The sequence below is a fragment of the Cyprinodon tularosa genome, unplaced genomic scaffold (assembly GCF_016077235.1).
Source record: "Cyprinodon tularosa strain WSP-4 unplaced genomic scaffold, ASM1607723v1 ctg706, whole genome shotgun sequence".
Lineage (NCBI taxonomy): Eukaryota > Metazoa > Chordata > Actinopteri > Cyprinodontiformes > Cyprinodontidae > Cyprinodon > Cyprinodon tularosa.
The window spans coordinates 21,904-49,859 of record NW_024039459.1 but is presented as its reverse complement, the minus strand read 5'-3'; the positions used below and the strand labels follow the sequence as shown (position 1 = coordinate 49,859).

The window sequence follows — 27,956 nt, the reverse complement described above, 5'->3', positions numbered from 1 at the left end:
TTTTTAATGGGGCATGAGAGACATGCAGCAAAGGATTGAACCCGGATTCGAACCCGGGTCACCTGTGTAGAGGATTAAGGCCTCCGTACATGGGTCGTTCTAGCTAACCACGCCCTGCAGCAGCTATTTATCCTTAATTCTCCTGTAATGGACGGAACAGCTGAACACCTCTGCTCTGCCAGGCCGTCCCCCTGGTGTAGCAGGAAGTGATTATAGAAAATACAGTAAAACTTATGAATTTTTTATTAAAATATTTAGATCTTAAGAATTATTGGGCCTTAATGTATATTTTTAAACAGACATTCTTTTCCAGTCAATACTGGTTTTATATTTCTGATCTCTGCTCCTCTCAGCAGCTCTGGATGTTTCAGGTGATGGAAAGGAGAGCAGCAGCGGACCAAACACAGAGTCACCATGTTTGGTCATTGGTTTCATGCTAAATCTATTATTTCATTTCAGACATGCATCAATATCCCCTGACCGGGGGGGGGGGGTTCTCACAGGGGGGGCCCTAACAGGTGGAATGTGTTTTCAGTAAACGAGGCTCTTCAGAGATTAGAGCTCATTTTCAGAACCAGCTGGCAAAGGAAAGTTCATCTTATTATCACTTTATTAAACAATTTTAAACCCTTCCCTCACACACATCATCATCATCATCATCATCATCATCATCGTGGAGTTTATATAAAATATTAAGGAGAAGCATGTTCACCAAGCAATAATGAGATTTTAAAATTGTTCCATCAGGAACATCATGGCTGCAGCGAAGCTCCGCGGGACTAACACACATTTACACATGAACATCCTGAGAGCACGTCTTCCACCATGTCCTACTGCCTGCTGCAGCAGAACCATGTGATCGGTGGAGATCCGGTCTGACGGCGGTCGGAACGTCCTTCTGCTGCACCTTCGCAGTCCCCCCCCCCCCGCCTCCATGGTAAAGGTCTCAGAGTTCAGGAGAACGTGCAGCTCCAGAGTCAGGAGGTTCATGTCTCAGCTGGCGGCTACAGCAGCTGGATCTCCCACCGCTGACTCGCCCTCTCGTCGTTCTCCGGCATCACCACCACATGTTCCTTATCGTAGGTTTTGCTTCCTGGAGGAAAGAAGAAGGACAGAAGATGTGGACAGACGCTGGGACTGGACTTTATAACTAGGATGAGTCTATTCACAGCTGGACCGTTCCTCTGCAGAACCTCTACCAGCTTAGAGGGGGGTCAGAGGGGGGCCAGAGGGGAGTCAGAGTGGGGCCAAAGGGGGGGTCAGAGGGTAGTCAGAGGGGGGCTAGAGGGCAGTCAGAGTGGGGCCAAAGGGGGGGTCAGAGGGTAGTCAGAGGGGGGCTAGAGGGCAGTCAGAGGGGGGGTTAGAGGTGGGGCCAGGGGGGGCCAGAGGGGGATCAGAGGGGAGTCAGAGGGGGGCCAGAGGGGGATCAGAGGGGAGTCAGAGGGGAGTCAGTGGGGGGCCAGAGGGGGATCAGAGGGGAGTCAGAGGGGAGTCAGAGGGGGGCCAGAGGGGAGTCAGAGGGGGGCCAGAGGGGGACCAGAGGGGGGTCAGAGGGGGGCCAGAGGGGGGTCAAGGTGGGGCCAGGGGGGGCCAGAGGGGGATCAGAGGGGAGTCAGAGGGGAGTCAGAGGGGGGCCAGAGGGGAGTCAGAGGGGGGTCAGAGTGGGGCAAAGGGGGGTCAGAGGAGGGCCAGAGGGGGGTCAGAGTGGGGCTAAGGGGGGTCAGAGGGGGGTCAGAGTGGGGCTAAGGGGGGTCAGAGGGGGGTCAGAGTGGGGCTAAGGGGGGGTCAGAGGGGGGTCAGAGTGGGGCTAAGGGGGGTCAGAGTGGGGCTAAGGGGAGTCAGAGGGGAGTCAGAGGGGGGCCAGAGGGGGGGTCAGAGTGGGGCAAAGGGGGGTCAGAGGGGGGTCAGAGTGGGGCTAAGGGGGGTCAGAGGGGGGTCAGAGTGGGGCTAAGGGGGGGTCAGAGGGGGGTCAGAGTGGGGCTAAGGGGGGTCAGAGTGGGGCTAAGGGGAGTCAGAGGGGAGTCAGAGGGGGGCCAGAGGGGGGTCAGAGTGGGGCTAAGGGGGGTCAGAGGGGAGTCAGAGGGGGGCCAGAGGGGGGTCAGAGTGGGGCTAAGGGGGGTCAGAGGGGGGTCAGAGGGGGGTCAGAGTGGGGCTAAGGGGAGTCAGAGGGGATCAGAGGGGAGTCAGAGGGGGGCCAGAGAGGGGCCAGAGGGGGGTCAAGGTGGGGCCAGGGGGGGCCAGAGGGGGATCAGAGGGGAGTCAGAGGGGGGCCAGAGAGGGGCCAGAGGGGGGGGCCAGGGGGGGCCAGAGGGGAGCCAGAGGGGGATCAGAGGGGAGTCAGAGGGGGGCCAGAGGGGGGTCAGAGTGGGGTCAGAGGGGGGCCAGAGGGGGGTCAGAGTGGGGCTAAGGGGAGTCAGAGGGGGGCCAGAGGGGGGTCAGAGTGGGGCTAAGGGGGGTCAGAGGGGGGTCAGAGGGGGGTCAGAGGGGCGTCAAGGTGGGGCCAGGGGGGGCCAGAGGGGAGCCAGAGGGGGATCAGAGTGGGGCCAGAGTGGGGTCAGAGGGGGGCCTAGGGTGGGGTCAAACCCAGGAGGACCAAGCAGGGTCTCCATCATGGCATCGGATCCACAGACTGACCTTTAACATCTAGAACCATTCCAGGGAAGGTCAGGCTGCTGATCAGGCCGTCCATCTTGGCCGACCAGGTCTGGATCGGCTGGCGAGTCTCGTTCCACAGAACCACCTTGGCCGCAGGTTCCACGCTACCCATGACTTGCAGACACATGGTGGGGCACAGCTGTGGCAGAACAGAGAAAGCTCAGTGTCAATCTATGCAGTCTAGATCTATGTGTAACCTTAGGAACGAGTTTAGGGTTCCAGCGTCTGTGTTTTCACCTTGTTTTTAATCAGTCCATCTTGGTAGAACCAGATGTCGCTGGGAGGCTCCACCTCCGCCGTCGCCACCACCCGACCAGACTTCATTTCCTCCACTCCTCCCTGCACCGACAGGAAGTGACCGCTCTCCTGGTTCTTCACCCGGAAAAGGTGCTGCTTCTGCAAGAGGAGGACGTGGAATCAGTCAGATGTTCCCTCACCAAGCTTCTCTCTAACCTGGCTGCTGCAGACGGGCTAACGTTAGCCCTTGCTGAGGTTAGCCTCGGAGCTCAGCTGGTTGCCGCGGTTCTCTCATCATCACAACTTTTTAATTAAGCACTAAATCAGTCAATTATATATAATATAGTGAAGCTTAAAGTATAATTTTCTGGCCTAAAATGATCCTAAAACATACTTTTATAAAACAACAGCAACAGAAAAGAGAACTTTTAACTTTATACTGGAAGCTGCTGCGGTGCATGCTGGGTAAAGAGGGAGGGGCCAGAACAATATCCAGGGACTTTGTCGGTCTGCTGTTCTAGTGAATTGGACTAGGACTGAGGACTCACCATGTGTACTTGTGCACGAGGATGCACAAGTACACATGGTGAGAAACGGCCAATGACTCGGCTGATGCTTTCAAACCAAAAGGCTTCAATGAGCGGATTGGTTAACCTACCTGTCTGACGGGGTACAGGGAGCCAATCGAGTGCAGCGAGCTGAACTTGGGCCAGTTTGGGATTTCTATTGGTTCCAGGAGGAACTGGCGCCCCCTGTAGTTGGTATGTTCACATAACACCCAACTTCACAACAGAGAGAGACCAAGTTAGAGTCAGCTGGCAGACAAACTGGTACAGACTGGTACAAACTGGGACACAGACTGAGACACAGACTGGGACAGAGACCGGGACACAGACTAGGAACTCCACTGACCAGCCGCTTTTGACTCGGACAGATAGGATGTGGTTGCTGTAGCCTTCCTGGTACAGACTGACGATCTCGGACTCGGCGGCGATCTCCCTGCCCTCCAGCCCCTCAAGTCCAAACAGAGAGATGGACGGAACCGACAGCGTCTGTCCACACAGAGGGACATTAGGACAGACCGCCACTCAGCATTCAGAACCAAACCTGGAGAGCTTCAGGTTCCTCACCATCGGAACCAGTTTGATGGAGAAGACGGAGCAGCTGGAGGAGCAGCCCATGCTGGCCGGACTGGGGTAGTCTTCCTCCGATAGAACGAACATATTCCCAGAGAACTGCTTGTTCTCACAGAGGACCCAGCTGGAAGACAGAGACACGCCTTAACGCCGTCCTTCACCCTCCTCATCATCGCTCCACTAACGAAGCGATGAAGACGCCTCCCAGAACCGTCTCCTTCCAGGTTCCACTGGTGACCTCAGTCAGAGCACACCTTCAGGCCTGGAGGCAGCATGGCGGCTAGGCCGTTACCATGGTAACTGGGGGGATGTTTATAATCTGAGCCATCGGTTCAGAAACCTTTGATCTTTTTCTATTAATTGGAACCAAAGCAGCTCGTTGAGGTGATCCAATGGTACCATAGTACCGTCACTCAGCACAGCCATCATGACTGCAGGGACTAACTGGGCCGGTTCTGGTTTACCTGAGGAGGTCAGAGCTACCTGTCCTGAAGCAGCGTCTGATTGGTCGTCTCTGGAAGGGAATATTCTGCTGATCAGAACCAGAACCACTGAGCTGAAAAGCTTCTCTCTCCGTTTTATCACTTCTGTTCAAGAAGTTTCCCATCCAGGTCCAGATGGAACAGAACCTTCTGGCCTGGAGGTCAATACTGGTTTCTACTGGTTTAAATGGGTTTCTACTGGTTTTCCTTGGGCAGAAAGTCCCAGCCTGCTGCTCACCTTCCTCTCACCACCCGACACGACCTGGTGAGAAACCTCTCTGCCAGCGCCCCCTGGCTGTGATGGACCACCAGACGCTCTCCCTGGAAGTCTGCTTCAGAGTAGAGGATGATCTGGTGGAAAGCAGAACCAGTAGAACGTCACCAGAACCAGAGATGGAACTTCCTGAGTCTCTCTGAGTACGCTAATCCAGGTTCTGATCCAATCTCACCTCATCTTTGGGGGAGGAAGCATCTGCTGGAGCCTGAAACACAACAACATATGAGTCAAAGCAGCTGAGCTCCATCTGGCTGCTCTCCAGAACATCTGATTGGACCTCACCGGAAGGATGGGCTGGACCGAGCAGACCCGGCTGTCCTGGGAGCCCCAATCAGCACAGTTATTGTAGACTCCTTTCTCCAGGATGTACTGGTTCCCTGAGAAGTCCACGTGGGAGTAGGCGATCCACCTGCGACGGAGTGAGAGTTTGAGAAGGAGGGGGAGCAGACTCCTTTTTAAAGTCCTTCATGAGAAACAAAGCTTGAAGAGCAGATTTATCTCCATATTTGCTGACCTGCAGCGCCATCTCCAATCAGACAGTAAAAAAAATGGTGTCAGATAAATATATATATTATTATATTATTATATATATATTATTTTTCTTTCAAAATAAACTCTGATCTATCTCTATAGTTCTGCTGCTATAGGCTTAGATTGCTGGAGGACATAGGGACCCCTTTTTCATCATTCTGCTTCATTCTATCTCTATCCACATATTCTGCTTTGAGGCATTCTAGACTCAGTGGCCACTGTTTGAACAATGCATTGGATAAATTTAGACACTGGGAACCAATACTTTGACTTTTCTTTAATATTTTATTCCTATTCAGCTACAGAAGCGTCTTTTAGTCCCTGATAATTGTTCTATAAATGAGACCACAGCTCAGTAATTTATTGATATGCAGCATAATGCTGTAGAAAAGGTGACTCTATGCGATGATGGATGAAGGCCTCATCATGCAGCCGTCTCTTCTTCCTCTCTTCCTTTCTGTGAAGCTGATGGAGGAGGACGCCATGATGGAAACCCAGAAAGTCCCAGAGCTCAGACGGACCGAGGCCAAGTGGTTCTGGTCGACATTCCAGAACCAAACAGACCGTTTGCAACATTTTTCTTGTAGTTTCAGATGGTTTAGATGCTGACAGGAGGGCGAAGCCTCCTTAGCCCCCCCCATTATTTTTCCAAATAATGTTTTGTTAAATGTATTGATTTATTAATTTATTGGTTTTCACTGATTTCCTTCTTTGTTCATAATAGTTTAGTTTAGTTTGTCTGGTTTTTAGTCGAGAGTTTTGAACTGGAATCAGTTTGACTGGAACTGAATGATTTTTGTTAATAAAATCTTATTTTAATGGAAGTTTCAATGAATTTATTCAAAATTTGTGCAGAATTATAATTTTGCTCCATTCACATTTTTATCTGTTGTTCCAACTCACAGCCAGCAGGGGGCGGAAGTTCATTAACAATATGGCAATCTGAATATGATCTTATTAAATAATGCTCCCTAGTGGGGGGGGCATAAATATATCATAGTTGGATCACAGCAGAAGGACTCACGCTCCACTGAGGACGTGGATGGAGCGGGTAGAGGTCTTATAGTCGAACAGCTCCACGTCAGGGATGGCCTCCGTTACCTCAAAGGCCTTCTCCTCCTCCATCCCGCCCCCCTCTTCCTCAGAGTGCTCAATCATCACCATCACTGGATCCATCAGGTCCTGGGAAAGGGACAGGAAGTGGACTCAGAGTCCAGACGGGGACAGACGGGTCGATGCTGCAGGTGGAGCTAAAGGCGAAGCTCTCAGAGCGACACCTTCAGTGCAGCAGCATCTCCACCTACCGCCTGGATGATCCTGACGGAGCGCAGCTCCGAATCGCAGCCCCCCCACACTCTCCAGTCGTGATAGTCCCCCTCCTCCAGCAGGTACTGGTGTCCCCGGAAGCCCTCCTTCTCGTAGCCCACCCAGCTGGAACAACAGAGGAACCAACCATCAGACTTGAGGAGCAGCTTCCAGAACCTTTTGAGGCGCCGGCACTCACATCCCCCCCAGGACCTTCAGGGAGCCCAGACTGCCCATGAAGACGCTCTGCTGGTGGTCCGTCCGGCTCATGAAGTCCCTCATGTTGGAGGTGATGGTCCTGGATTTCCCAGTGAAGTACGGCTTCTCGTAGATCACCATCTGAGGAGAAACGGGGAACGTTGGTCTGTTGGACGCCTGCAGCATGAAAAGCAGGCGGTGCTGAAGGTTCTCACCTTGGGCTCCCTCATGTTCTCCACCCGAGGTTCTCCCTGTCACAGAACCACACTCAGCTTAAAGGCTTCTTCAGCCAGAAGGTTTGATCTTCAGGGAAACTCACCACTTTGAGAGGATGCAGCGACGCCACGTAGGGAGGCTCCCCCCCCCAGGCTGCAGGGGTGGAGTACCCCCCCACCTCCAGGATCCGAGGGGCGCCCTGGAAGAAGGGCTGCGTGAAGACCAGCCAGCTGTGGAGCAGAAGAACCTGATGAACGTCCTGAACAGGCTGCAGGCGGACCGCCATGTCCTCAGGGAGACTCACAGCCCAGAGTTCACGATGATGGAGTTGGCTTTGACGGGGAACCCGAAGATCCGCGCGTCCTCAGACGTGTCCCGGAACACCACCTTCTTTCCCTCGGCGTTCTCCTCCGGGAACAGACTGATCTCTGGAACGCTGTAGTCCTGAGGAACGCCGGAGAACAGAGGCCGGAGAAAATAAACGCTCTGCAGAACCCTGACCCGGTTCTAAGAGAGATTCTGTCTCTAGTTGCAGGAGGGTTCTGGTTCTGGTTCCGGTTCTGGTCCTGACCATCCCTCCGTCTGAGCTCCTCAGAATGTTCTGCTGATGAACACCTAACAGCCACAGAGAACCTGTGGAGCTCCAGGAAGATCTGCTACTCTGCTGGACCTCCTCTAACCCGCCCAGCAGATGGCGCTGCAGCCTCTCCTCGCCCTCAGCATCATCCCTCCCTGTCTGCGCAGAAGCAGAAAAAAAGTGAAGCCCTCTCACCCTGACGGCTCTGCGAACAGATCCGATGAGGAACTTCCGGGTCGGCTCCTTCTCCGTCTGCTCCTCTGCGGTTCCTCCGTTCTCCTCAGCTGAGCCGAAGGGACAGGTGAGCTCCGTGTCTCCCTCATCCAGGGCGATCTTCTCCCCCTTAAAGTTGGGCTTCTCATAGAGAACCCACCTGGAGGGGAGCAGGAGGAGCAGACGTTAGAACACCCTGCATGTTCAGACTGCCGCCTGGGAGCAGGTCTGACACTGAAAAAGGGAACACTCTGGGGTCCCTAAAGGTTCCTAGAACCTGGTTTATGAGGAAAGATGAGGTTTGGGTTCTGGAGGTCAAAGGTCAATGTGTCACAGCCTTTAACCGGATCAGAGGAGGAGCTCTGAGCAGGCAGAGTAAAAATGAAGCGTTACAGGTCGGGTCGGGTCCATCACTCTGCATCCCCATCAGAGGCATGCTGCAGCTGCAGGTGTGGTTCTACACCTGAGCAGCTGCCTGACTGACAGGAAAATCCTCCCCACGCCTCCAAGGTTCTACGGAAACCAGGTGTGGCGCCGTCAGTCAGCCAGAATATGGATCAGGAGCCAAAAGAGGCGAGGAAGAGGAAGAGCTGCAGCGTGACGAAGATTAGTGATCACAGCCTCTAAACCCAGAACCAAACCTCTGTGCTGGTGAAGATTCCCAGTCATCCAAGTCATCCAGGTCATCCAGGTCATCCAAGTCATCCAGGTCATCCAGGTCACAGTCGTTCCAAAAAGTTTCGCTTCATACAGCATAGAAAACATGCAAATATAAACTAAAACCAGGCTTTGTTGGGCTGCTGGATAAAACCTGGAACTAAACGCTATTTCTGACATTTTGAATTGAAAAATCTTCCTGGATGGAAGAGAAACGTCTTCAAACTGGGAAACAAAGTCCAGAGGATTGATTTTAACTTTTGACCAAACCCTCTGTGGCCCATTAGAACCGGAACCTGAGGCTTTTTTCTCAAGCTGAAGAAAAATCCTCATAGAAAAAATAGTTTCAGGAGAAAAACAAACAAACTTTAAGCTGGTAAATGTGGGAATCAGATCACTGATCCTGTTCACATCTGGTACCAGAAGCTGTCCTTGGAGAACTCCTGATACCACGCCTACAAAACCCAGAACCTCCCCCTTTCACTGCCCCCGGCTCCCAGGAGAACCTCACCCTCCTCTGACGACCCTGATTGAGATGCTGTCCTGCAGCTCCCAGGGCGTGGCGTCCACAACGTCGCCTCGGATCTCCATCCTCTGGCCGCACATCCCAGGCCGATCGAAGATGTACATCTGTTCAGAGGAGCACAGGTTACCTGGAGAACCTTCAGCCATGATGGTTCTCTGGGTTCCTTCAAAGAACAATCTAGGTCAACCTCCAGAACATTCAGCAAAGTAAACTGTTTAGTTCAAGAATATTAGCGGAAACGCAGACAACGGAGCAAAACAAACAGGACAACATCTAGTAGAACATCTAGCAGAACGTCTACAGCAGAAGCAGAACGTCTACAGCAGGAGCAGAACGTCTGCAGCAGCAGAACGTCTGCAGCAGCAGCAGCAGAACGACTGCAGCAGCAGGAGCAGAACGTCTGCAGCAGCAGAACGTCTGCAGCAGAAGAACGGCAGCAGCAGCAGCAGCAGAACGTCTGCAGCAGCAGAACGTCTGCAGCAGCAGGAGCAGAACGTCTGCAGCAGCAGAACGTCTGCAGCAGAAGAACGGCAGCAGCAGCAGCAGCAGAACGTCTGCAGCAGCAGAACGACTGCAGCAGCAGGAGCAGAACGTCTGCAGCAGCAGAACGTCTGCAGCAGAAGAACGGCAGCAGCAGCAGCAGCAGAACGTCTGCAGCAGCAGAACGTCTGCAGCAGCAGCAGCAGAACGACTGCAGCAGCAGGAGCAGAACGTCTGCAGCAGCAGAACGTCTGCAGCAGAAGAACGGCAGCAGCAGCAGCAGAACGTCTGCAGCAGCAGAACGTCTGCAGCAGCAGAACGTCTGCAGCAGCAGCAGAACGACTGCAGCAGCAGGAGCAGAACGTCTGCAGCAGCAGAACGTCTGCATGCTCCAGCAGGTCTGATATTTCCGCAGCAGGAACAGAGTAGTCGGTGGCTCTGTGGTTTTCTGCTGAAGAGGTTTTGTTCAACCACTTCTTTATTAAAATTAATTAGACCCCCCCCATGGGAATGTTTTGGTTTGGAATCAGATCAGAACCTGATGTCCTACCCCTAAGTTCTGATTCTGCCATTAACTGGATATTTGCTTCACTGACGAACGAACAAAGGTGACTAGAAGGAGACTAGAAGCAAACTAGTAAGAGACTAGAATGAGACTAGTAGGAGACTAGAATGAGACTAGTAGCAGACTAGTAAGAGACTAGAATGAGACTAGTAGGAGACTAGAATGAGACTAGAAGGAGGCTAGTAGGAGACTAGAAGGAGGCTAGTAGGAGCCTAGAAGGAGGCTAGAAGGATGCTTGGAGACTAGAAGGCTAGAAGGAGACTAGTAGCAGACTAGTAAGAGACTAGAATGAGACTAGTAGGAGACTAGAATGAGACTAGAAGGAGGCTAGTAGGAGACTAGAAGGAGGCTAGTAGGAGACTAGTAGGAGACTAGAAGGAGACTACTAGGAGATTAGTAGGAGACTAGAAGGAGGCTAGTAAGAGACTAGAATGAGACTAGTAGGAGACTAGAATGAGGCTAGTAGGAGACTAGAAGGAGGCTAGTAGGAGACTAGAATGTGACTAGTAGGAGACTAGAATGAGACTAGAAGGAGGGTAGTAGCAGACTAGTAAGAGACTAGAAGGAGGCTAGTAGGAGACTAGAAGGAGGCTAGTAGGAGACTAGAAGGAGGCTAGTAGGAGACTAGAAGGAGGCTAGAAGGATGCTTGGAGACTAGAAGGCTAGAAGGAGACTAGTAGGAGACTAGAATGAGACTAATAGGAGACTAGAATGAGACTAGAAGGAGGCTAGTAGGAGACTAGAAGGAGGCTAGTAGGAGACTAGTAGGAGACTAGAAGGAGACTACTAGGAGATTAGTAGGAGACTAGAAGGAGGCTAGTAAGAGACTAGAATGAGACTAGTAGGAGACTAGAAGGAGGCTAGTAGGAGACTAGAATGTGACTAGTAGGAGACTAGAAGGAGCCTAGAAGGAGGCTAGAAGGATGCTTGGAGACTAGAAGGCTAGAAGGAGACTAGTAGCAGACTAGTAAGAGACTAGAATGAGACTAGAAGGAGGCTAGTAGGAGCCTAGAAGGAGGCTAGAAGGATGCTTGGAGACTAGAAGGCTAGAAGGAGACTAGTAGCAGACTAGTAAGAGACTAGAATGAGACTAGTAGGAGACTAGAATGAGACTAGAAGGAGGCTAGTAGGAGACTAGAAGGAGGCTAGTAGGAGACTAGTAGGAGACTAGAAGGAGACTACTAGGAGATTAGTAGGAGACTAGAAGGAGGCTAGTAAGAGACTAGAAGGAGACTAGAATGAGGCTAGTAGGAGACTAGAAGGAGGCTAGTAGGAGACTAGAATGTGACTAGTAGGAGACTAGAATGAGACTAGAAGGAGGGTAGTAGCAGACTAGTAAGAGACTAGAATGAGACTAGTAGGAGACTACAATGAGACTAGTAGGAGACTAGAAGGAGGCTAGTAGGAGACTAGAATGTGACTAGTAGGAGACTAGAATGAGACTAGAAGGAGGGTAGTAGCAGACTAGTAAGAGACTAGAAGGAGGCTAGTAGGAGACTAGAAGGAGGCTAGTAGGAGACTAGAAGGAGGCTAGAAGGATGTTTGGAGACTAGAAGGCTAGAAGGAGACTAGAAGGAGACTAGTAGCAGACTAGTAAGAGACTAGAATGATACTAGTAGGAGACTAGAATGAGACTAGAAGGAGACTAGAATGTGACTAGTAGGAGACTAGAATGTGACTAGTAGGAGACTAGATTGAGGCTAGTAAGAGACTAGTAGGATACTAGAAGGAGGCTAGTAGGAGACTAGAATGTAACTAGTAGGAGACTAGAATGAGACTAGAAGGAGGGTAGTAGCAGACTAGTAAGAGACTAGAATGAGACTAGTAGGAGACTAGAATGTGAATAGTAGGAGACTAGAATGAGACTAGAAGGAGGCTAGTAGGAGACTAGAAGGAGGCTAGTAGGAGACTAGAATGTAACTAGTAGGAGACTAGAATGAGACTAGAAGGAGGGTAGTAGCAGACTAGTAAGAGACTAGAATGAGACTAGTAGGAGACTAGAATGTGACTAGTAGGAGACTAGAATGAGACTAGAAGGAGGCTAGTAGGAGACTAGAAGGAGGCTAGTAGGAGACTAGAAGGAGGCTAGTAGGAGACTAGTAGGAGACTAGAAGGAGACTACTAGGAGATTAGTAGGAGACTAGAATGTGACTAGAAGGAGGCTAGTAGCAGACTAGTAAGACTAGAATGAGACTAGTAGGAGACTAGAATGTGACTAATAGGAGACTAGAAGGAGGCTGGTGGGAGACTAGAAGGAGGCTGGTGGGAGACTAGAAGGAGGCTGGTGGGAGACTAGAAGGCTAGAAGGAGACTAGAAGGAGACTAGTAGCAGACTAGTAAGAGACTAGAATGATACTAGTAGGAGACTAGAATGAGACTAGAAGGAGACTAGAATGTGACTAGTAGGAGACTAGAAGGAGGCTGGTGGGAGACTAGAAGGCTAGAAGGAGACTAGAAGGAGACTAGTAGCAGACTAGTAAGAGACTAGAATGATACTAGTAGGAGACTAGAATGAGACTAGAAGGAGACTAGAATGTGACTAGTAGGAGACTAGATTGAGGCTAGTAAGAGACTAGTAGGATACTAGAAGGAGGCTAGTAGGAGACTAGAATGTAACTAGTAGGAGACTAGAATGAGACTAGAAGGAGGGTAGTAGCAGACTAGTAAGAGACTAGAATGAGACTAGTAGGAGACTAGAATGTGACTAGTAGGAGACTAGAATGAGACTAGAAGGAGGCTAGTAGGAGACTAGAAGGAGGCTAGTAGGAGACTAGAAGGAGGGTAGTAGCAGACTAGTAAGAGACTAGAATGAGACTAGTAGGAGACTAGAATGTGACTAGTAGGAGACTAGAATGAGACTAGAAGGAGGCTAGTAGGAGACTAAAAGGAGGCTAGTAGGAGACTAGTAGGAGACTAGAAGGAGACTACTAGGAGATTAGTAGGAGACTAGAATGTGACTAGAAGGAGGCTAGTAGCAGACTAGTAAGACTAGAATGAGACTAGTAGGAGACTAGAATGTGACAAGTAGGAGACTAGAAGGAGGCTGGTGGGAGACTAGAAGGAGGCTGGTGGGAGACTAGAAGGCTAGAAGGAGACTAGAAGGAGACTAGTAGCAGACTAGTAAGAGACTAGAATGATACTAGTAGGAGACTAGAATGAGACTAGAAGGAGACTAGAATGTGACTAGTAGGAGACTAGAAGGAGACTAGAAAGAGACTAGTAGCAGACTAGTAAGAGACTAAAATGATACTAGTAGGAGACTAGAATGAGACTAGAAGGAGACTGGAATGTAACTAGTAGGAGACTAGAATGAGACTAGAAGGAGGGTAGTAGCAGACTAGTAAGAGACTAGAAGGAGATTAGAAGGAGGCTAGAAGGAGACTAGTGGGAGACTAGATTGAGGCTAGTAAGAGACTAGTAGGAGACTAGAAGGAGGCTAGTAGGAGACTAGAATGTAACTAGTAGGAGACTAGAATGAGACTAGAAGGAGGGTAGTAGCAGACTAGTAAGAGACTAGAAGGAGATTAGAAGGAGGCTAGAAGGAGACTAGTGGGAGGCTAGAAGAAGGCTAGTAGGAGGCTAGAAGGAGACTAGAAGGAGGCTAGTAGGAGACTAGAAGTAGACTAGAAGGAGGCTAGTAGGAGACTAGAAGGAGACTAGTGGGAGACTAGAAGGAGGCTAGTAGGAGGCTAGTGGGAGACTAGAAGGAGGCTAGTAGGAGGCTAGTGGGAGACTAGAAGGAGACTAGAAGGAGCCTAGTAGGAGACTAGAAGTAGACTAGAAGGAGGCTAGTAGGAGACTAGAAGGAGACTAGTGGGAGACTAGAAGGAGGCTAGTAGGAGGCTAGTGGGAGACTAGAAGGAGGCTAGTAGGAGGCTAGTGGGAGACTAGAAGGAGACTAGAAGGAGGCTATTGGGAGACTAGAAGGAGACTAGAAGGAGGCTGGAAGGAGACTAGTGGGAGGCTAGAAGGAGGCTAGTAGGAGGCTAGTAGGAGACTAGAAGGAGACTAGAAGGAGGCTATTGGGAGACTAGAAGGAGACTAGAAGGAGACTAGAAGGAGGCTATTGGGAGACTAGAAGGAGACTAGAAGGAGACTAGAAGGAGGCTATTGGGAGACTAGAAGGAGACTAGAAGGAGGCTAGAAGGAGACTAGTGGGAGGCTAGAAGGAGGCTAGAAGGAGGCTATTGGGAGACTAGAAGGAGACTAGAAGGAGGCTATTGGGAGACTAAAAGGAGACTAGAAGGAGACTAGAAGGAGACTAGAAGGAGGCTATTGGGAGACTAGAAGGAGACTAGAAGGAGACTAGAAGGAGGCTATTGGGAGACTAGAAGGAGACTAGAAGGAGGCTAGAAGGAGACTAGTGGGAGGCTAGAAGGAGGCTAGAAGGAGACTAGAAGGAGGCTATTGGGAGACTAGTGGGAGACTAGAAGGAGACTAGAAGGAGGCTATTGGGAGACTAGAAGGAGACTAGAAGGAGACTAGAAGGAGGCTATTGGGAGACTAGAAGGAGACTAGAAGGAGACTAGAAGGAGGCTAGAAGGAGACTAGTGGGAGGCTATTGGGAGACTAGAAGGAGACTAGAAGGAGACTAGAAGGAGGCTATTGGGAGACTAGAAGGAGACTAGAAGGAGACTAGAAGGAGGCTAGAAGGAGACTAGTGGGAGGCTATTGGGAGACTAGAAGGAGACTAGAAGGAGGCTATTGGGAGACTAGAAGGAGACTAGAAGGAGACTAGAATGAGGCTATTGGGAGACTAGAAGGAGACTAGAAGGAGGCTAGAAGGAGACTAGTGGGAGGCTAGAAGGAGGCTAGAAGGAGACTAGAAGGAGGCTATTGGGAGACTAGTGGGAGACTAGAAGGAGACTAGAAGGAGGCTATTGGGAGACTAGAAGGAGACTAGAAGGAGACTAGAAGGAGGCTAGAAGGAGACTAGTGGGAGGCTAGAAGGAGGCTAGTCGCTCCATTGGACTGAACCATCCGTTCTACTATTGATCAGAACATCATCTAGAACCCCCCCCACTGGTTCTGCCCAGCAGGATAAAGAACAAACCAGAGGTTCTGCAGAGCCTGAGGAGTTTCTGAAACCTGCTGAACCGTATAGAACCAGAGGTGGAACCATGGAACCAAGTTCTGTTCTGCTGTCTGATTCCAGTTCTACTGGATCTGAATGCTTAGAACCAGAACATCTGCAGCGGAGCAGAACCCGATATGAGCAGCGGTTCTGTCTTCAGAGAATGTCCTCCTGAAGACAGAACCAGTAGAACTCTGCTGGGTTCTAATGGATGATGGAACACCTGGACCTTATGGCGTTTAGATGAATCTCACCTTTCCTGGACGAGGGTTCAGCTTCCCGTGTTCCTTCTCTTTGGTCAGCTGCAGACAGAGAAACATCATCATCATTATCATCATCATCATTATCATCATCATCATCGTCATCATCATCATCATCAGAACATCTGCCATCAGAGAGGAACTGAGAACAACATGGGATCAGATTTGTTCTGGTCAGAGTCTCCGGGATCCTGTGACTCTGAGTCGGATCATGTTTCGGACCGCGGCGCGTCACGTATCGACTCTCGCTGCTCTGACCTCAGCTGGCCTACAGGTGCCACGCCACCTACTGACCACAGGAAGGAGCTGCAGCCCCTGCTTCCTCCTCCTGCAGGCGCCTCTGGGCTCCTGCTGTCTCTGCGTGCAGCAGAACCGGGCCGTCCATCAGAGTCCATCCTGATTTGGCCTTCAGGTAGAAAAGCCTGAATGGAGCTGATGACTGACAGACAATAGAGGAGTTAGTCACATTCCTGCGTTTCACGGGAGAACGCGTCAGTCACAACAACCCAAGGCAAAGCGCGGCCCACAGAACCAAAGCTGGACTGGTTCTGCTGCATTTCTGCAGCTGGTGCTGCTTTCCAGCAGAGAGATGAAGAAGCTGGTCTCCAGGAGGGACGGCAGAGATCACGGCCCGATCGACCCCACCTTCCTCCCTGCAGCCAGAAACGCTGCCGGCTGATCATTAGGGCATCACCCGGCCTTCTGCCCATTGGAGCTGATGGGAGACGAACCGGGAGGAGGCAGGAGGGAGGGGGGGGAGGAGGGGGGAGGGTGCGGCTGCAGCAGGAACAGACAGATAGCTGCTGAGGGTGTGGACATTTCTGACAATATTTACCAAAGACGTTCTGCATTAATCCAACAGCTGCTTCACATTCTGATCCGGGCCTCCTGCCAGAACCTGCTGCCTCACACATAACACCACTTTCTGCGTCTCTGGATCCGAGTCTTTATTTCACTGCAGAACCGGAAGATTAGAGGAAAGTTCCTCCAGTTAATCTGAAGGTTTCTGCAGGAACTCTTCTCATTTCCTGTAGTTTCCACAGATGGAGGTAAAACCACTGAAGCACAAACATCTGATGTTCTTCTAAAACTAGAACCATCTGCACCAAGCTGGCTCCTGCAGCGGCCCGACCCGAACCGACCCGACCCGAACCAACCCGACCCATCGATCCCTGCAGGCCTCACAGCTCTGTTCTCCACAGAGGTTCTAATTTCAGACGTGTTTTACAAGAAGCTTCCCTGCAGAGGAACCGACATGCGACTGATGGAACCTAAACCCTTTCAGCTGATTTCATCGCTTATTCAGATAAGCGATGAAATCAGCTCATGATGATGTCATCACAGAACCAGGAGGCTCAGGATTCAACACGCCGTCGGTTCTATCGGGTTCTAATTCGTCCTAATGGACGGATCATCACAGAAGAAGCAGAACATCCTGAGACCAGAGAACCGTTTCTGCTCAGTGGATCCAGTCTGCTCTCTGGTCCGGTTCTGTTCCCCACGGGCTGAACCATCAGTCAGAACAGGTGATCATTAGCGCCGTTGTGTCGGAACGCGCCTCATCACCCTGCTGAATAAAATCATTTTGGACGGATCAGTGGCCCCGGGGCCCGAAGGCGAACATGTGCAGACATGGAGCCACATGCAGACACACCTTCTGCTGCCTAATTACATCCAAGACATTCAGAATCTTGGAACCAGTTTTTATTTCTGTTGAATCTCCATAAAGGATAAATGAGCAGGTTCACCTGCGGCGTCATCAGACCCCCCCGTCCCCCCGCCATGTTGGCGTACTCACATAGGCGTCTGGGAAGGCGCGGTATTTGGACATCAGGCTGCAGTCTGGTTCATCTTGCTGGATTTGGGGCCCCGCCAGTAGGCTGTTGAAGCGGGGGCCGTTATGGACGCCATTAAACTGGGGCCCTCCCTGAATGCTACCCAACGGGGCCCCTCCCTGTAGGCCGTTGAAAGGAGGCGTCTGTGACGGCCCCTCGTAGCTTAGGCTCCTCTGTAGGACACCTGGCCCCTGGCTGAACGGGAGGGGCTCCGAGATGGCGAGGGGCCGGTGCAGGTAGATGGAGGTGGTGGGGCTGAGCAGGCGAGTGGGGCTGGTGGAGGTGGGGGAGCCGCGGTTTAGGCTGGGCCCCCGGCTGATCCTAGAGGAACCAGAATCCCCGGCTCCGTTCAGGGAACCCGACGAGTTCACCAGGAAGGAGAGACGCTCCAGACGGGACCCTGATGGGTTCCCAGTGGGCCCTGCGTCACCGGGGTCCCTGCTTCTCACAGCAGGGGACCCCGTCTCCGGCAGGGAACTGGTGCGGAACAGGGGCCGATGGACGTTCACGTTTTCCAGCTTCTGGTCCGAGGATGTGGAGCGGTACGCTCCGAAGAGGACGCTGCTGTCGAGGCGGGAGCTGGTGGTGGGAGACGGGGGAGCTCCGCTTCCGTTGGGCAGCGAGGAGTTCTGCTCCTGAGGAAGGAAGAGAAGGAGGAGTCAGAGAGAGCAGAAGCTAAGGTGGACCAGACCAGGAACCTCAGAGATCCAGAACCAGAGCTGCTGCTCCTCAGATCAGGTACCTGGTTTTTCTTCATCAGCTCCAGCGGCGGCCGGCTGTCTCTGGCCGCGTTCCTCTTCAGGCCCAGCTCAGCTGGCAGCGTGTACTGAGGGTTCTGGGGCTCCTCTGTCCTCAGTGGGGAGGGGGTCGGGTCGCGGAGGTGGGGGCTCACCGCGTCCTCCTTGATGGGGGGCAGGAAGGACACCAGGACGGGAGGAGCAGCTCGTAGGCCGGGGCCCCTGGGCCTCTGAGAGGGTTCCATGCTCTTCAGGGTGTCCACCAGGCTGTCCATGTCGTTTAAGGGGGAGTCCACGTCGGGGGAGGATGGGGGGGTGAGGGGGGGTGCAGAATCAGAGACCAGGTCCACCAGGGTGGCGGTGAAGACTCCGCTGAAGCTGCTGTCTTCGTCTTCTGGGCTGCAGGAGGACGCAGGGAGCTGCTGCAGCTCCTGCTCAGACATTCTCCACTCTGTCTCTCCTTTCAGCCGTTCCTCCCCTCCACCTGCACCTGGCCCCTCCTCCTCCTCTAGCAGGCCCCGCCCACTTTCCTCTGCTCCCAACGGGCTCAGATACACAGAGGAGGAGGGGCTGAGATGAGAGTCTGGCTCATCTTCAGGCAGAGGAGAGGAGGAGTCAGGGAGGGAGGTCCTGCTGGACCTGAATGGCGTTACTCCCTGAAAACGGTTCTTCCATCGGTACTCGGGTTCTGGATCAGGAGAACTGGACCTGCAGGTGGTTTCTGTGGTCACCAGAGAAACTTTGTGGAAGCGGGGTTTGGGTTCCTCCTCTCTGGGAGCAGACGGGTTCTTCAGGGTCAGCTTGGTGCTCAGGCTGCTGAGGCCCGAACTCATCATGTGGTCCGGTTCTGGTTCTGCTGCTGGAGGCTGGAAGCTGCAGAACAACAGAGACAGAAGGTGATGAGGCAGCGACACATGATCACAGGAGGTTCTAATGCCCGAGGGAGGAGGTTCTAATGCCCGAGGGAGGAGGTTCTAATGCCCGAGGGAGGAGGCTCTAATGCCCGAGGGAGGAGGTTCTAATGGCTGAGGGAGGAGGTTCTAATGCCCGAGGGAGGAGGCTCTAATGCCCGAGGGAGGAGGCTCTAATGCCCGAGGGAGGAGGCTCTAATGCCCGAGGGAGGAGGTTCTAATGCCCGAGGGAGGAGGTTCTAATGCCCGAGGGAGGAGGTTCTAATGCCCGAGGGAGGAGGCTCTAATGCCCGAGGGAGGAGGTTCTAATGGCTGAGGGAGGAGGTTCTAATGCCCGAGGGAGGAGGCTCTAATGCCCGAGGGAGGAGGTTCTAATGCCCGAGGGAGGAGGCTCTAATGCCCGAGGGAGGAGGTTCTAATGCCCGAGGGAGGAGGTTCTAATGCCCGAGGGAGGAGGTTCTAATGGTTGAGGGAGGAGGCTCTAATGCCCGAGGGAGGAGGTTCTAATGCCCGAGGGAGGAGGCTCTAATGCCCGAGGGAGGAGGTTCTAATGGCTGAGGGAGGAGGTTCTAATGCCCGAGGGAGGAGGTTCTAATGCCCGAGGGAGGAGGTTCTAATGCCCGAGGGAGGAGGTTCTAATGGTTGAGGGAGGAGGCTCTAATGCCCGAGGGAGGAGGTTCTAATGGCTGAGGGAGGAGGTTCTAATGGCCGAGGGAGGAGGTTCTAATGCCCGAGGGAGGAGGTTCTAATGCCCGAGGGAGGAGGTTCTAATGCCCGAGGGAGGAGGCTCTAATGCCCGAGGGAGGAGGTTCTAATGGCTGAGGGAGGAGGTTCTAATGGTTGAGGGAGGAGGTTCTAATGCCCGAGGGAGGAGGTTCTAATGGCTGAGGGAGGAGGTTCTAATGGCCGAGGGAGGAGGTTCTAATGTCCGAGGGAGGAGGTCCTAATGCCTGAGGGAGGAGGTTCTAATGCCCGAGGGAGGAGGTTCTAATGCCCGAGGGAGGAGGTTCTAATGCCCGAGGGAGGAGGTTCTAATGCCCGAGGGAGGAGGTTCTAATGCCCGAGGGAGGAGGTTCTAATGGCTGAGGGAGGAGGTTCTAATGCCCGAGGGAGGAGGTTCTAATGCCCGAGGGAGGAGGTTCTAATGCCCGAGGGAGGAGGTTCTAATGCCCGAGGGAGGAGGTTCTAATGCCCGAGGGAGGAGGCTCTAATGCCCGAGGGAGGAGGTTCTAATGCCCGAGGGAGGAGGTTCTAATGGTTGAGGGAGGAGGCTTTAATGCCCGAGGGAGGAGGTTCTAATGCCCGAGGGAGGAGGTTCTAATGCCTGAGGGAGGAGGTTCTAATGCCCGAGGGAGGAGGTTCTAATGCCCGAGGGAGGAGGTTCTAATGCCCGAGGGAGGAGGTTCTAATGGCTGAGGGAGGAGGTTCTAATGCCCGAGGGAGGAGGTTCTAATGCCCGAGGGAGGAGGTTCTAATGGTTGAGGGAGGAGGCTCTAATGGCTGAGGGAGGAGGTTCTAATGCCCGAGGGAGGAGGTTCTAATGCCCGAGGGAGGAGGTTCTAATGCCCGAGGGAGGAGGTTCTAATGCCCGAGGGAGGAGGTTCTAATGCCCGAGGGAGGAGGCTCTAATGCCCGAGGGAGGAGGTTCTAATGGTTGAGGGAGGAGGTTCTAATGGTTGAGGGAGGAGGCTCTAATGCCCGAGGGAGGAGGTTCTAATGCCCGAGGGAGGAGGTTCTAATGGTTGAGGGAGGAGGCTCTAATGCCCGAGGGAGGAGGTTCTAATGCCCGAGGGAGGAGGTTCTAATGCCCGAGGGAGGAGGTTCTAATGCCCGAGGGAGGAGGTTCTAATGGCTGAGGGAGGAGGTTCTAATGCCCGAGGGAGGAGGTTCTAATGCCTGAGGGAGGAGGTTCTAATGCCCGAGGGAGGAGGTTCTAATGCCTGAGGGAGGAGGTTCTAATGCCCGGGGGAGGAGGTTCTAATGCCTGAGGGAGGAGGCTCTAATGCCCGAGGGAGGAGGTTCTAATGCCCGGGGGAGGAGGCTCTAATGCCCGAGGGAGGAGGCTCTACAGGTGCTGGTCATAAAATTAGAATATCATGAAAAAGTAGATTGATTTCAGTAATTCCATTTAAAAAGTGAAACTTGTATATTATATTCATACATTACATACAAACTCATATATTTCAGATGTTTATTTTGTTTAATTTTGATGATTACAAATGACAACAAATGAAAATCTCAAATTCATCATATCAGAAAATTAGAATATTGTGAAAAGGTTCAAAATTGATGGCCCCTGGTGCCACACTCTAATCAGCTAATTAACTCAAACCACCTGCAAAAGCCTTTAAATGGTCTTTCAGTCTAGTTCTATAGGCTACACAATCATGGGGAAGACTGCTGACTTGACAGTTGTCCAAAAGACGACCATCGACACCTTGCACAAGGAGGGCAAGACACAAAAGGTCATCGCTAAAGAGGCTGGCTGTTCACAGAGCTCAGTGTCCAAGCACATTAATAGAGAGGCGAAGGGAAGGAAAAGATGTGGTCGAAAAAAGTGTACAAGCAAGAGAGATAACCGCACCCTGGAGAGGATTGTGAAACAAAACCCATTCAAAAATGTGGGGGAGATTCACAAAGAGTGGACTGCAGCTGGAGTGAGTGCTTCAAGAACCACCACACACAGACGTATGAAAGACATGGGTTTCTGCTGTCGCATTCCTTGTGTCAAGCCACTCTTGAACCACAGACAGCGTCAGAAGCGTCTTGCCTGGGCTAAAGAGAAACAGGACTGGACTGCTGGTGAGTGGTCCAAAGTCATGTTCTCTGATGAAAGTAAATTTTGCATTTCCTTTGGAAATCAAGGTCCCAGAGTCTGGAGGAAAAGAAGAGAGGCACTTCATCCACGTTGCTTGAAGTCCAGTGTAAAGTTTCCACAGTCAGTGATGGTTTGGGGTGCCATGTCATCTGCTGGTGTTGGTCCATTGTGTTTTCTGAGGTCCAGGGTCAACGCAGCCACATACCAGGAAGTTTTAGAGCACTTCATGCTTCCTGCAGCTGACCAACTTTTTGGAGATGCAGATTTCATTTTCCAACAGGACTTGGCACCTGCACACAGTGCCAAAGCTACCAGTACCTGGTTGAAGGACCATGGTATCCCTGTTCTTAATTGGCCAGCAAACTCTCCTGACCTTAACCCCATAGAAAATCTATGGGGTATTGTGAAGAAGAAGATGCAATACACCAGACCCAACAATTCAGAAGAGCTAAAAGCCACTATTAGAGCAACCTGGGCTATCATAACACCTGAGCAGTGCCACAGACTGATCGACTCCATGCCACGCCGCATTGCTGCAGTAATACAGGCCAAAGGAGGCCCAACTAAATACTGAGTGCTGTACATGCTCATACTTTTCATGTTCATACTTTTCAGTTGGCCAACATTTCTATAAATCCTTTGTTTTTATTGGTCTTCAGTAATATTCTAATTTTCTGATATGATGAATTTGAGATTTTCATTTGTTGTCATTTGTAATCATCAAAATTAAACAAAATAAACATCTGAAATATATGAGTTTGTATGTAATGTATGAATATAATATACAAGTTTCACTTTTTAAATGGAATTACTGAAATCAATCTACTTTTTCATGATATTCTAATTTTATGACCAGCACCTGTAATGCCCGAGGGAGGAGGTTCTAATGGCCGAGGGAGGAGGTTCTAATGCCTGAGGGAGGAGGTTCTAATGCCTGAGGGAGGAGGTTCTAATGGCTGAGGGAGGAGGTTCTAATGGCTGAGGGAGGAGGTTCTAATGCCCGAGGGAGGAGGTTCTAATGCCCGAGGGAGGAGGTTCTAATGCCCGAGGGAGGAGGTTCTAATGGCTGAGGGAGGAGGTTCTAATGGCTGAGGGAGGAGGCTCTAATGGCTGAGTGAGGAGGTTCTAATGCCCGAGGGAGGAGGTTCTAATGGCCGAGGGAGGAGGTTCTAATGGCTGAGGGAGGAGGCTCTAATGGCTGAGTGAGGAGGTTCTAATGGCTGAGGGAGGAGGCTCTAATGGCTGAGGGAGGAGGTTCTAATGGCTGAGGGAGGAGGCTCTAATGGCTGAGTGAGGAGGTTCTACCTGAGGTCCATGTTCTGTGCTTCTGCTTGGAGACCAACCTAGATTAAAACATGACTGGACCAACTGGTGAGGCCATCCGGCTCTGTGATTGGCTAGAAGCTGGACCCTCTGGGGACGGTGGCAGAGACAAACTGCTGGACATTATGGACAATGCCCCACTCAGTCTTCAGCACTCAGAGGAGCCTGATCAGTGGGAGATACTCTCTACTCTGCAGATATTTTTATATCTAAGGAAAAATATTCCAGGACATGAAAGCTTTTTTCTTTTTTATGCTTTTTTGTACTTTATACTTTTTTTTTTATATATATTGTCTGTTGTATTTTTCACTGCAACCATAGAATGTTATATACATGGACGCCTTATTGGACGCTGAGCAATGTGCCCACAGGGCGGCCATCTTGGGTCAGACAGCTGCTGTCAGAATGAAAGGAGGCTCCTTAGACCTCAGTTTAATCACATGATAAAATATCACAATTATGTCACAACTCCTTAAAATAAATAATGTTAGATTACACAGATTAAAAATTATTTAAACTGAACTTAAACTGGATGAAATACATGCAAAGTTATATATTTAGCAAAAAAAGATTCATATGATAAAAACAAATTTTTTTTATTAATATATTATAAGATTATGTTTAACAAATATTATACATTTATATAGTATATTTATTATTATTCAGCATTTTAAAAGATTGCTCTTTGATGATTAGAATTATTATCTAATGAGGAAAATTTGTAGTAAAGAGATTTACAAAAGAGAGTTATTATTTTTTTAATTTTATGTTAATTTTTGTCGTTGTTTAGACCTTTTCTTCGGAATGAATGGTACATTTATGTTGTGTGTAACTAAAGGCTGTTTGTCCTTAGAAGTTTGTCTGAACTTCTTCCAAAACTCTTTTTCAAACTATTTTCTTTAATCATTATTTATGTGAACATTTGTTCTTTAATCAGTTATATTAAATATGAAGGGGGGGGGGGTTAGTGGTTACAGCATAGAGCTTCTAACACTCTGGGTCTCTGATATGAGTGGCGCCTCATCTTTATATTTAATTGCAAAATATATAACTTTGCATTCATCTCATCCAGTTTGAATTCCGTTTAAATATTTTTTAATCTGAATAAATCTGTGTAATCTAACATAAAAGCAATTTTAGAATTAGTTTTGGTCTTTTAAGAGGTTCTAACATGTCAGAGATTATTGTAAATGACCTCTGACTCGTCTTCACTGTCTGAACTGTGGTCTGACCCAAGATGGCCGCCCTATAGGCACGCCGGCCTCCAATGAGATATATATATATATAGATATATATATATAGATATATATATATATCTATATATATATATATATTCATTCTATGGCTGCAACAGCCTGAAGCTAAAAACCTGCAGCTCTTCTGTTCCTCTGAGATCAGCTGCTGCCATCTAGTGGCTCTACAGCAAACTACACCCAGAAAATGATGCCCTGATTCAGGAGAATTGAACCCACAACCCCCCGCCCCCCCCCGGAGGTGTGATGTTCAGCCTCCATTTTTTATTCCCAGTCCCTCAAACGCATCAAATGGTCTGATTTGTGGTGATGAACAGCAAACGGTTCTGGTTCTGATCGGATCCAATATTCCGATTCTTCCACCTTATAGAAACAGAAACTCCTGCGTTTCGGATCATTTACTAGAATAAATGTTGGTCCTCTGAACAAAAAGCCAAAGATTGTTTCCAAAGCCCTAAATGGCGTCCCAGGCGTTACTAAGAGCCACCATGATGCAACCACAGCGTCTCTGATCTCCAGCGTCTCTGAGCAGGGCGGTTTGGACCCGGTTCTGGAGCGGAGAGACGGAGCGCTGTGTCACATGTTGAGCGTCGCCTGGAGCTCAGTGTCGCCTGGAGCCTCATTCCTTCCACCAGACGTCAGCCAGACGCTGCAGCGCAGCTGGAGCTTCCTGCATGTAGGAACGCGTTTCCTCGGGTCGCAGCGGGTCAGAACCAAACCTTTCCATCAGACCTCCATTCCAGGCAGCCTGATGTTCATCTCCATCCTCCTGCAGATCGCTGGGATCAAGAAGCTTTAGAGCAACCGGATGCTCTACTGCTGAGTAGAACATCGTGGAACCATCCAGGAACATCAGGGATGTAGCAGAACATCCACCCAGGTTTAGACTTTCAGCCTTTGCTGACCAGAGAAGAAGCCTGATGTTCTCCTCAGAGGAGGACGAGTCTGCAGGCGGTGGGATCATGGTATGGGCTAAGATCATGTCTGATTTAGAAAAATTCAGCAGAACTTTTAGAGCAACATCTGCTGCCTTCAGGACCACATCTCCAAGAGGACCATGAAGCGTTTGTTAGGAGAAGGAATGAAGATTATTTCTGGACTAAGATGCAGATTTAATGGAACCAGAGAAAGAAAAAACATTTCAAACGTTACCAGGAAACAACAGATTGATCCACTTCCCTGGTTTCATGGATCAGATTGATCCATCAGACCCTCCTGGATCCATCAGACCCTCCTGGATCCATCAGACCCTCCTGGATCCATCAGACCCTCCTGGATCCATCAGACCCTCCTGGATCCATCAGACCCTCCTGGATCCATCAGACCCTCCTGGATCCATCAGACCCTCCTGGATCTTCTGAACTAGAGAATCCAAATGAAGATAAATGCTGACGTCCTGCCAGAGTTCTATAGAACTGCGGCTAAGCCTCCTCTTCCTCACTGGGATGTTGTGAACCATGCAGGGGTCCAGAACTGGACGACCCCCCCACACACGGTCAGTTCATTGATATGCATGTAATACATTCTAGATGCTACATTCTAAGTTTGTTGATCTACTTTATAGATCCAGTTCTGGGCTGCTGCTGCATCAGCTCGGTGGATCAGAACCGGTCTGGACTGGATGTGAGGATAAACTCACCTGAGGCGGCGGTGACCTGGATGCAGGGCAGGAGGTCCGTGTGGTCGGGCTGCCGACGGCTCGTCTGACTCCTGCTGCTGCGTTGCAGCGTTTGAGTGGCGGCTCTGAGTCATGGTCCCCGCCCCCTCAGCAGCAGCGTCAGGTATCCGTCCTGCTGCTGCAGGGACGAGGAAGGCGCGCTCCTCTTCCTCTCCTGCCTGGACTGGGAGCTGCTCCTCAGGTTCCTGGGTTCTCCTGACGTCAGGATCTAGAAGGTTCCCCTGCAGGCTCTGCCCCCCCCTGCAGAGAGCTCCAGTTTCCAGGTCTGCGGCCCGGTTTCCCTGCTCTGGATCGGAGGAGGGCGGCTCCGAGTCACATTCCTTCGGCTCGTTTACCTGTAGAACCGGTGGGACAGGTAGCTCCTCCCTCCCCCCATCCCCACTGCGCCCCCCCTCCTGAACACAGCCGCTTTCTTCTCTCCCCTCAATCTGAGGAGTCGATCTCAGGATGAACCCAGAGCTTCCCTGAAGCAGCAGCTGACCTTCTGACCCCCCTCCTTCAGAAGTGTCAGCCCCCCCCCCTCAGTGTCCCAGCAGTCAGCCCCCCCCCAGGCTGCTGCGCTCCCTCCTCCTCCTCCTCCTCCTCCTCCTCTGGAGCGCTGTAGTAAACCTCGGTGGCGCTGCCTTCGTCTGATCCTAAGCTCAGGTAGGCCGGACTCAGAGTTCTGTCCGAACCGTCCGTCCATCCAGGAGGCTCACAGAAACTCTGGGAGATCATTTCCTGGAAGTTCATTCCGAGCTCCGCAGGCGAGGAGTCGGCGGCGAAGGACTGCCTGACCAGAACCACCCGCCGCTTACTGCAGGAAACCCGAGAGCCCGTCCCCAGAGACCTTCCTGAAACAGGAGAGGCCACCGGGTCCGGAACAAGGCCTCTGCTGTGCGAACAGGAAGCGGTCGGTTCTGAGGACCACCCCCGGACCTGGACCTGGGGAGCACAGCTCGCACCGCTTTCACCAGAACCGGGATAACCTGCAGGGGAGTCTAGGCAGGTGGGATGCTTAGAGGAGTTCTGCTCCAGAACCGGTTCTGCCTGGGAGGCAGGAAGTCCGTTTGGGCTCAGAGCTGCAGGTTGTAGCAGGAAGGAAGTGACCTCATAAAAAGGTCCAAACACGGGATCCTGGCTGCTGGAAGGACGGCGCGGTTCAGAGGCGCCCGCTGAGGTCAGGGAGACTGAACCCTCTGCTGAGGTCCGTCTGCTGCAGACGGAGGAGCCGGGCTCCGATTCAGGGATCAGAAGCTCCTTAGGAGGTTCTGGAGCTTCACTCTGAGGAGCAGCAGAGTTCTGCCTCTGCTCCTCACAGACAGCTGGAGTCAGAACCACGGTCTGCGGGTGGGAAGGAACCGAACCGCCATGATGTTCCCGGGGTCTCGGAGAACCGGGACTCTGAGGAGGAGCAGAAATGTTGGGGCTGCAGTTCTGGAGGACCAGTTCTGCCTGCCTGGGAACATCTGAGGAGGTCTGCATTTGATCAGCAGGACCAGGTAGGTTCTCCGGTTCTTCTGAAGACGCAGTGTCCTCCAGCTGAAGCTCTGGGATGGAGGCGATGGGAGCTCTTGGCGTTCCCTCTGATTCGGAGCCGTTCTGTGAGGTGAAGGGCGATCCGATAGAGACAGAGGAGGACGCCTGGGATCGGTTAGAGGAGGGAGGAGGAGGAGACGGGATGTCAAACGTCCCGCTGGTGTCCAGCTCAGGCTGAGACAAACTGAGCTGCACCTTCCTGCGGGTCTGATCCAGGTCCAGACAGGAGACGGGAGTCTGTGGAAATCAGGGAGAGGTTCAGATCTACAGTCCACCAGAACCCTGCTGGTCCAGCAGAGCTCCTCCATCCGGAGGATCCCTGAGGAGCCCAGGGCCCCAAACAGGGACGGATTTAGATTTTTTGGGGCCCCAGGCCAAGGGGCCATCCTCCCAGCTGGTTCTGAGTGTGACTGGTTCTGTCATAGTGACCAACCAAGAGGAGAAAAACAACATGAATAAATCTGCTAACATGATGGGAGTTTAGTAAATACTGA

The 27,956-nt window shown here is 51.5% G+C and overlaps 2 protein-coding genes across 2 annotated transcripts in view; both read right to left on the bottom strand.

The window, feature by feature from the left end:
• Window positions 1–592: 592 nt before the first annotated feature.
• Window positions 593–26,451, bottom strand: LOC119772286 (beta/gamma crystallin domain-containing protein 2-like). The gene is made up of 21 exons (XM_038268639.1): window positions 25,906–26,451; window positions 17,967–18,834; window positions 17,188–17,859; window positions 15,384–15,431; window positions 8,996–9,114; window positions 7,810–7,987; window positions 7,342–7,481; window positions 7,141–7,267; window positions 7,037–7,072; window positions 6,823–6,962; window positions 6,623–6,749; window positions 6,343–6,500; window positions 5,070–5,196; window positions 4,960–4,992; window positions 4,749–4,861; window positions 4,023–4,152; window positions 3,805–3,944; window positions 3,551–3,674; window positions 2,893–3,051; window positions 2,635–2,794; window positions 593–1,093 (listed from the first exon to the last, which is right to left on the bottom strand). Exons 1-21 carry the CDS (start codon window positions 26,016–26,018, stop codon window positions 1,005–1,007), a joined length of 3,801 nt encoding a protein of 1,266 aa, XP_038124567.1. The 5' UTR covers window positions 26,019–26,451; the 3' UTR covers window positions 593–1,004.
• LOC119772287 overlaps window positions 26,427–27,956 on the bottom strand; it is a 20,406-nt gene continuing 18,876 nt past the window's right edge. Inside the window, exon 4 of the mRNA XM_038268640.1 lies at window positions 26,427–27,699. Coding sequence (XP_038124568.1) covers window positions 26,452–27,699 — 1,248 coding nt within the window. The 3' untranslated portion in view covers window positions 26,427–26,451. The remainder of the gene's footprint in view (window positions 27,700–27,956) is intronic.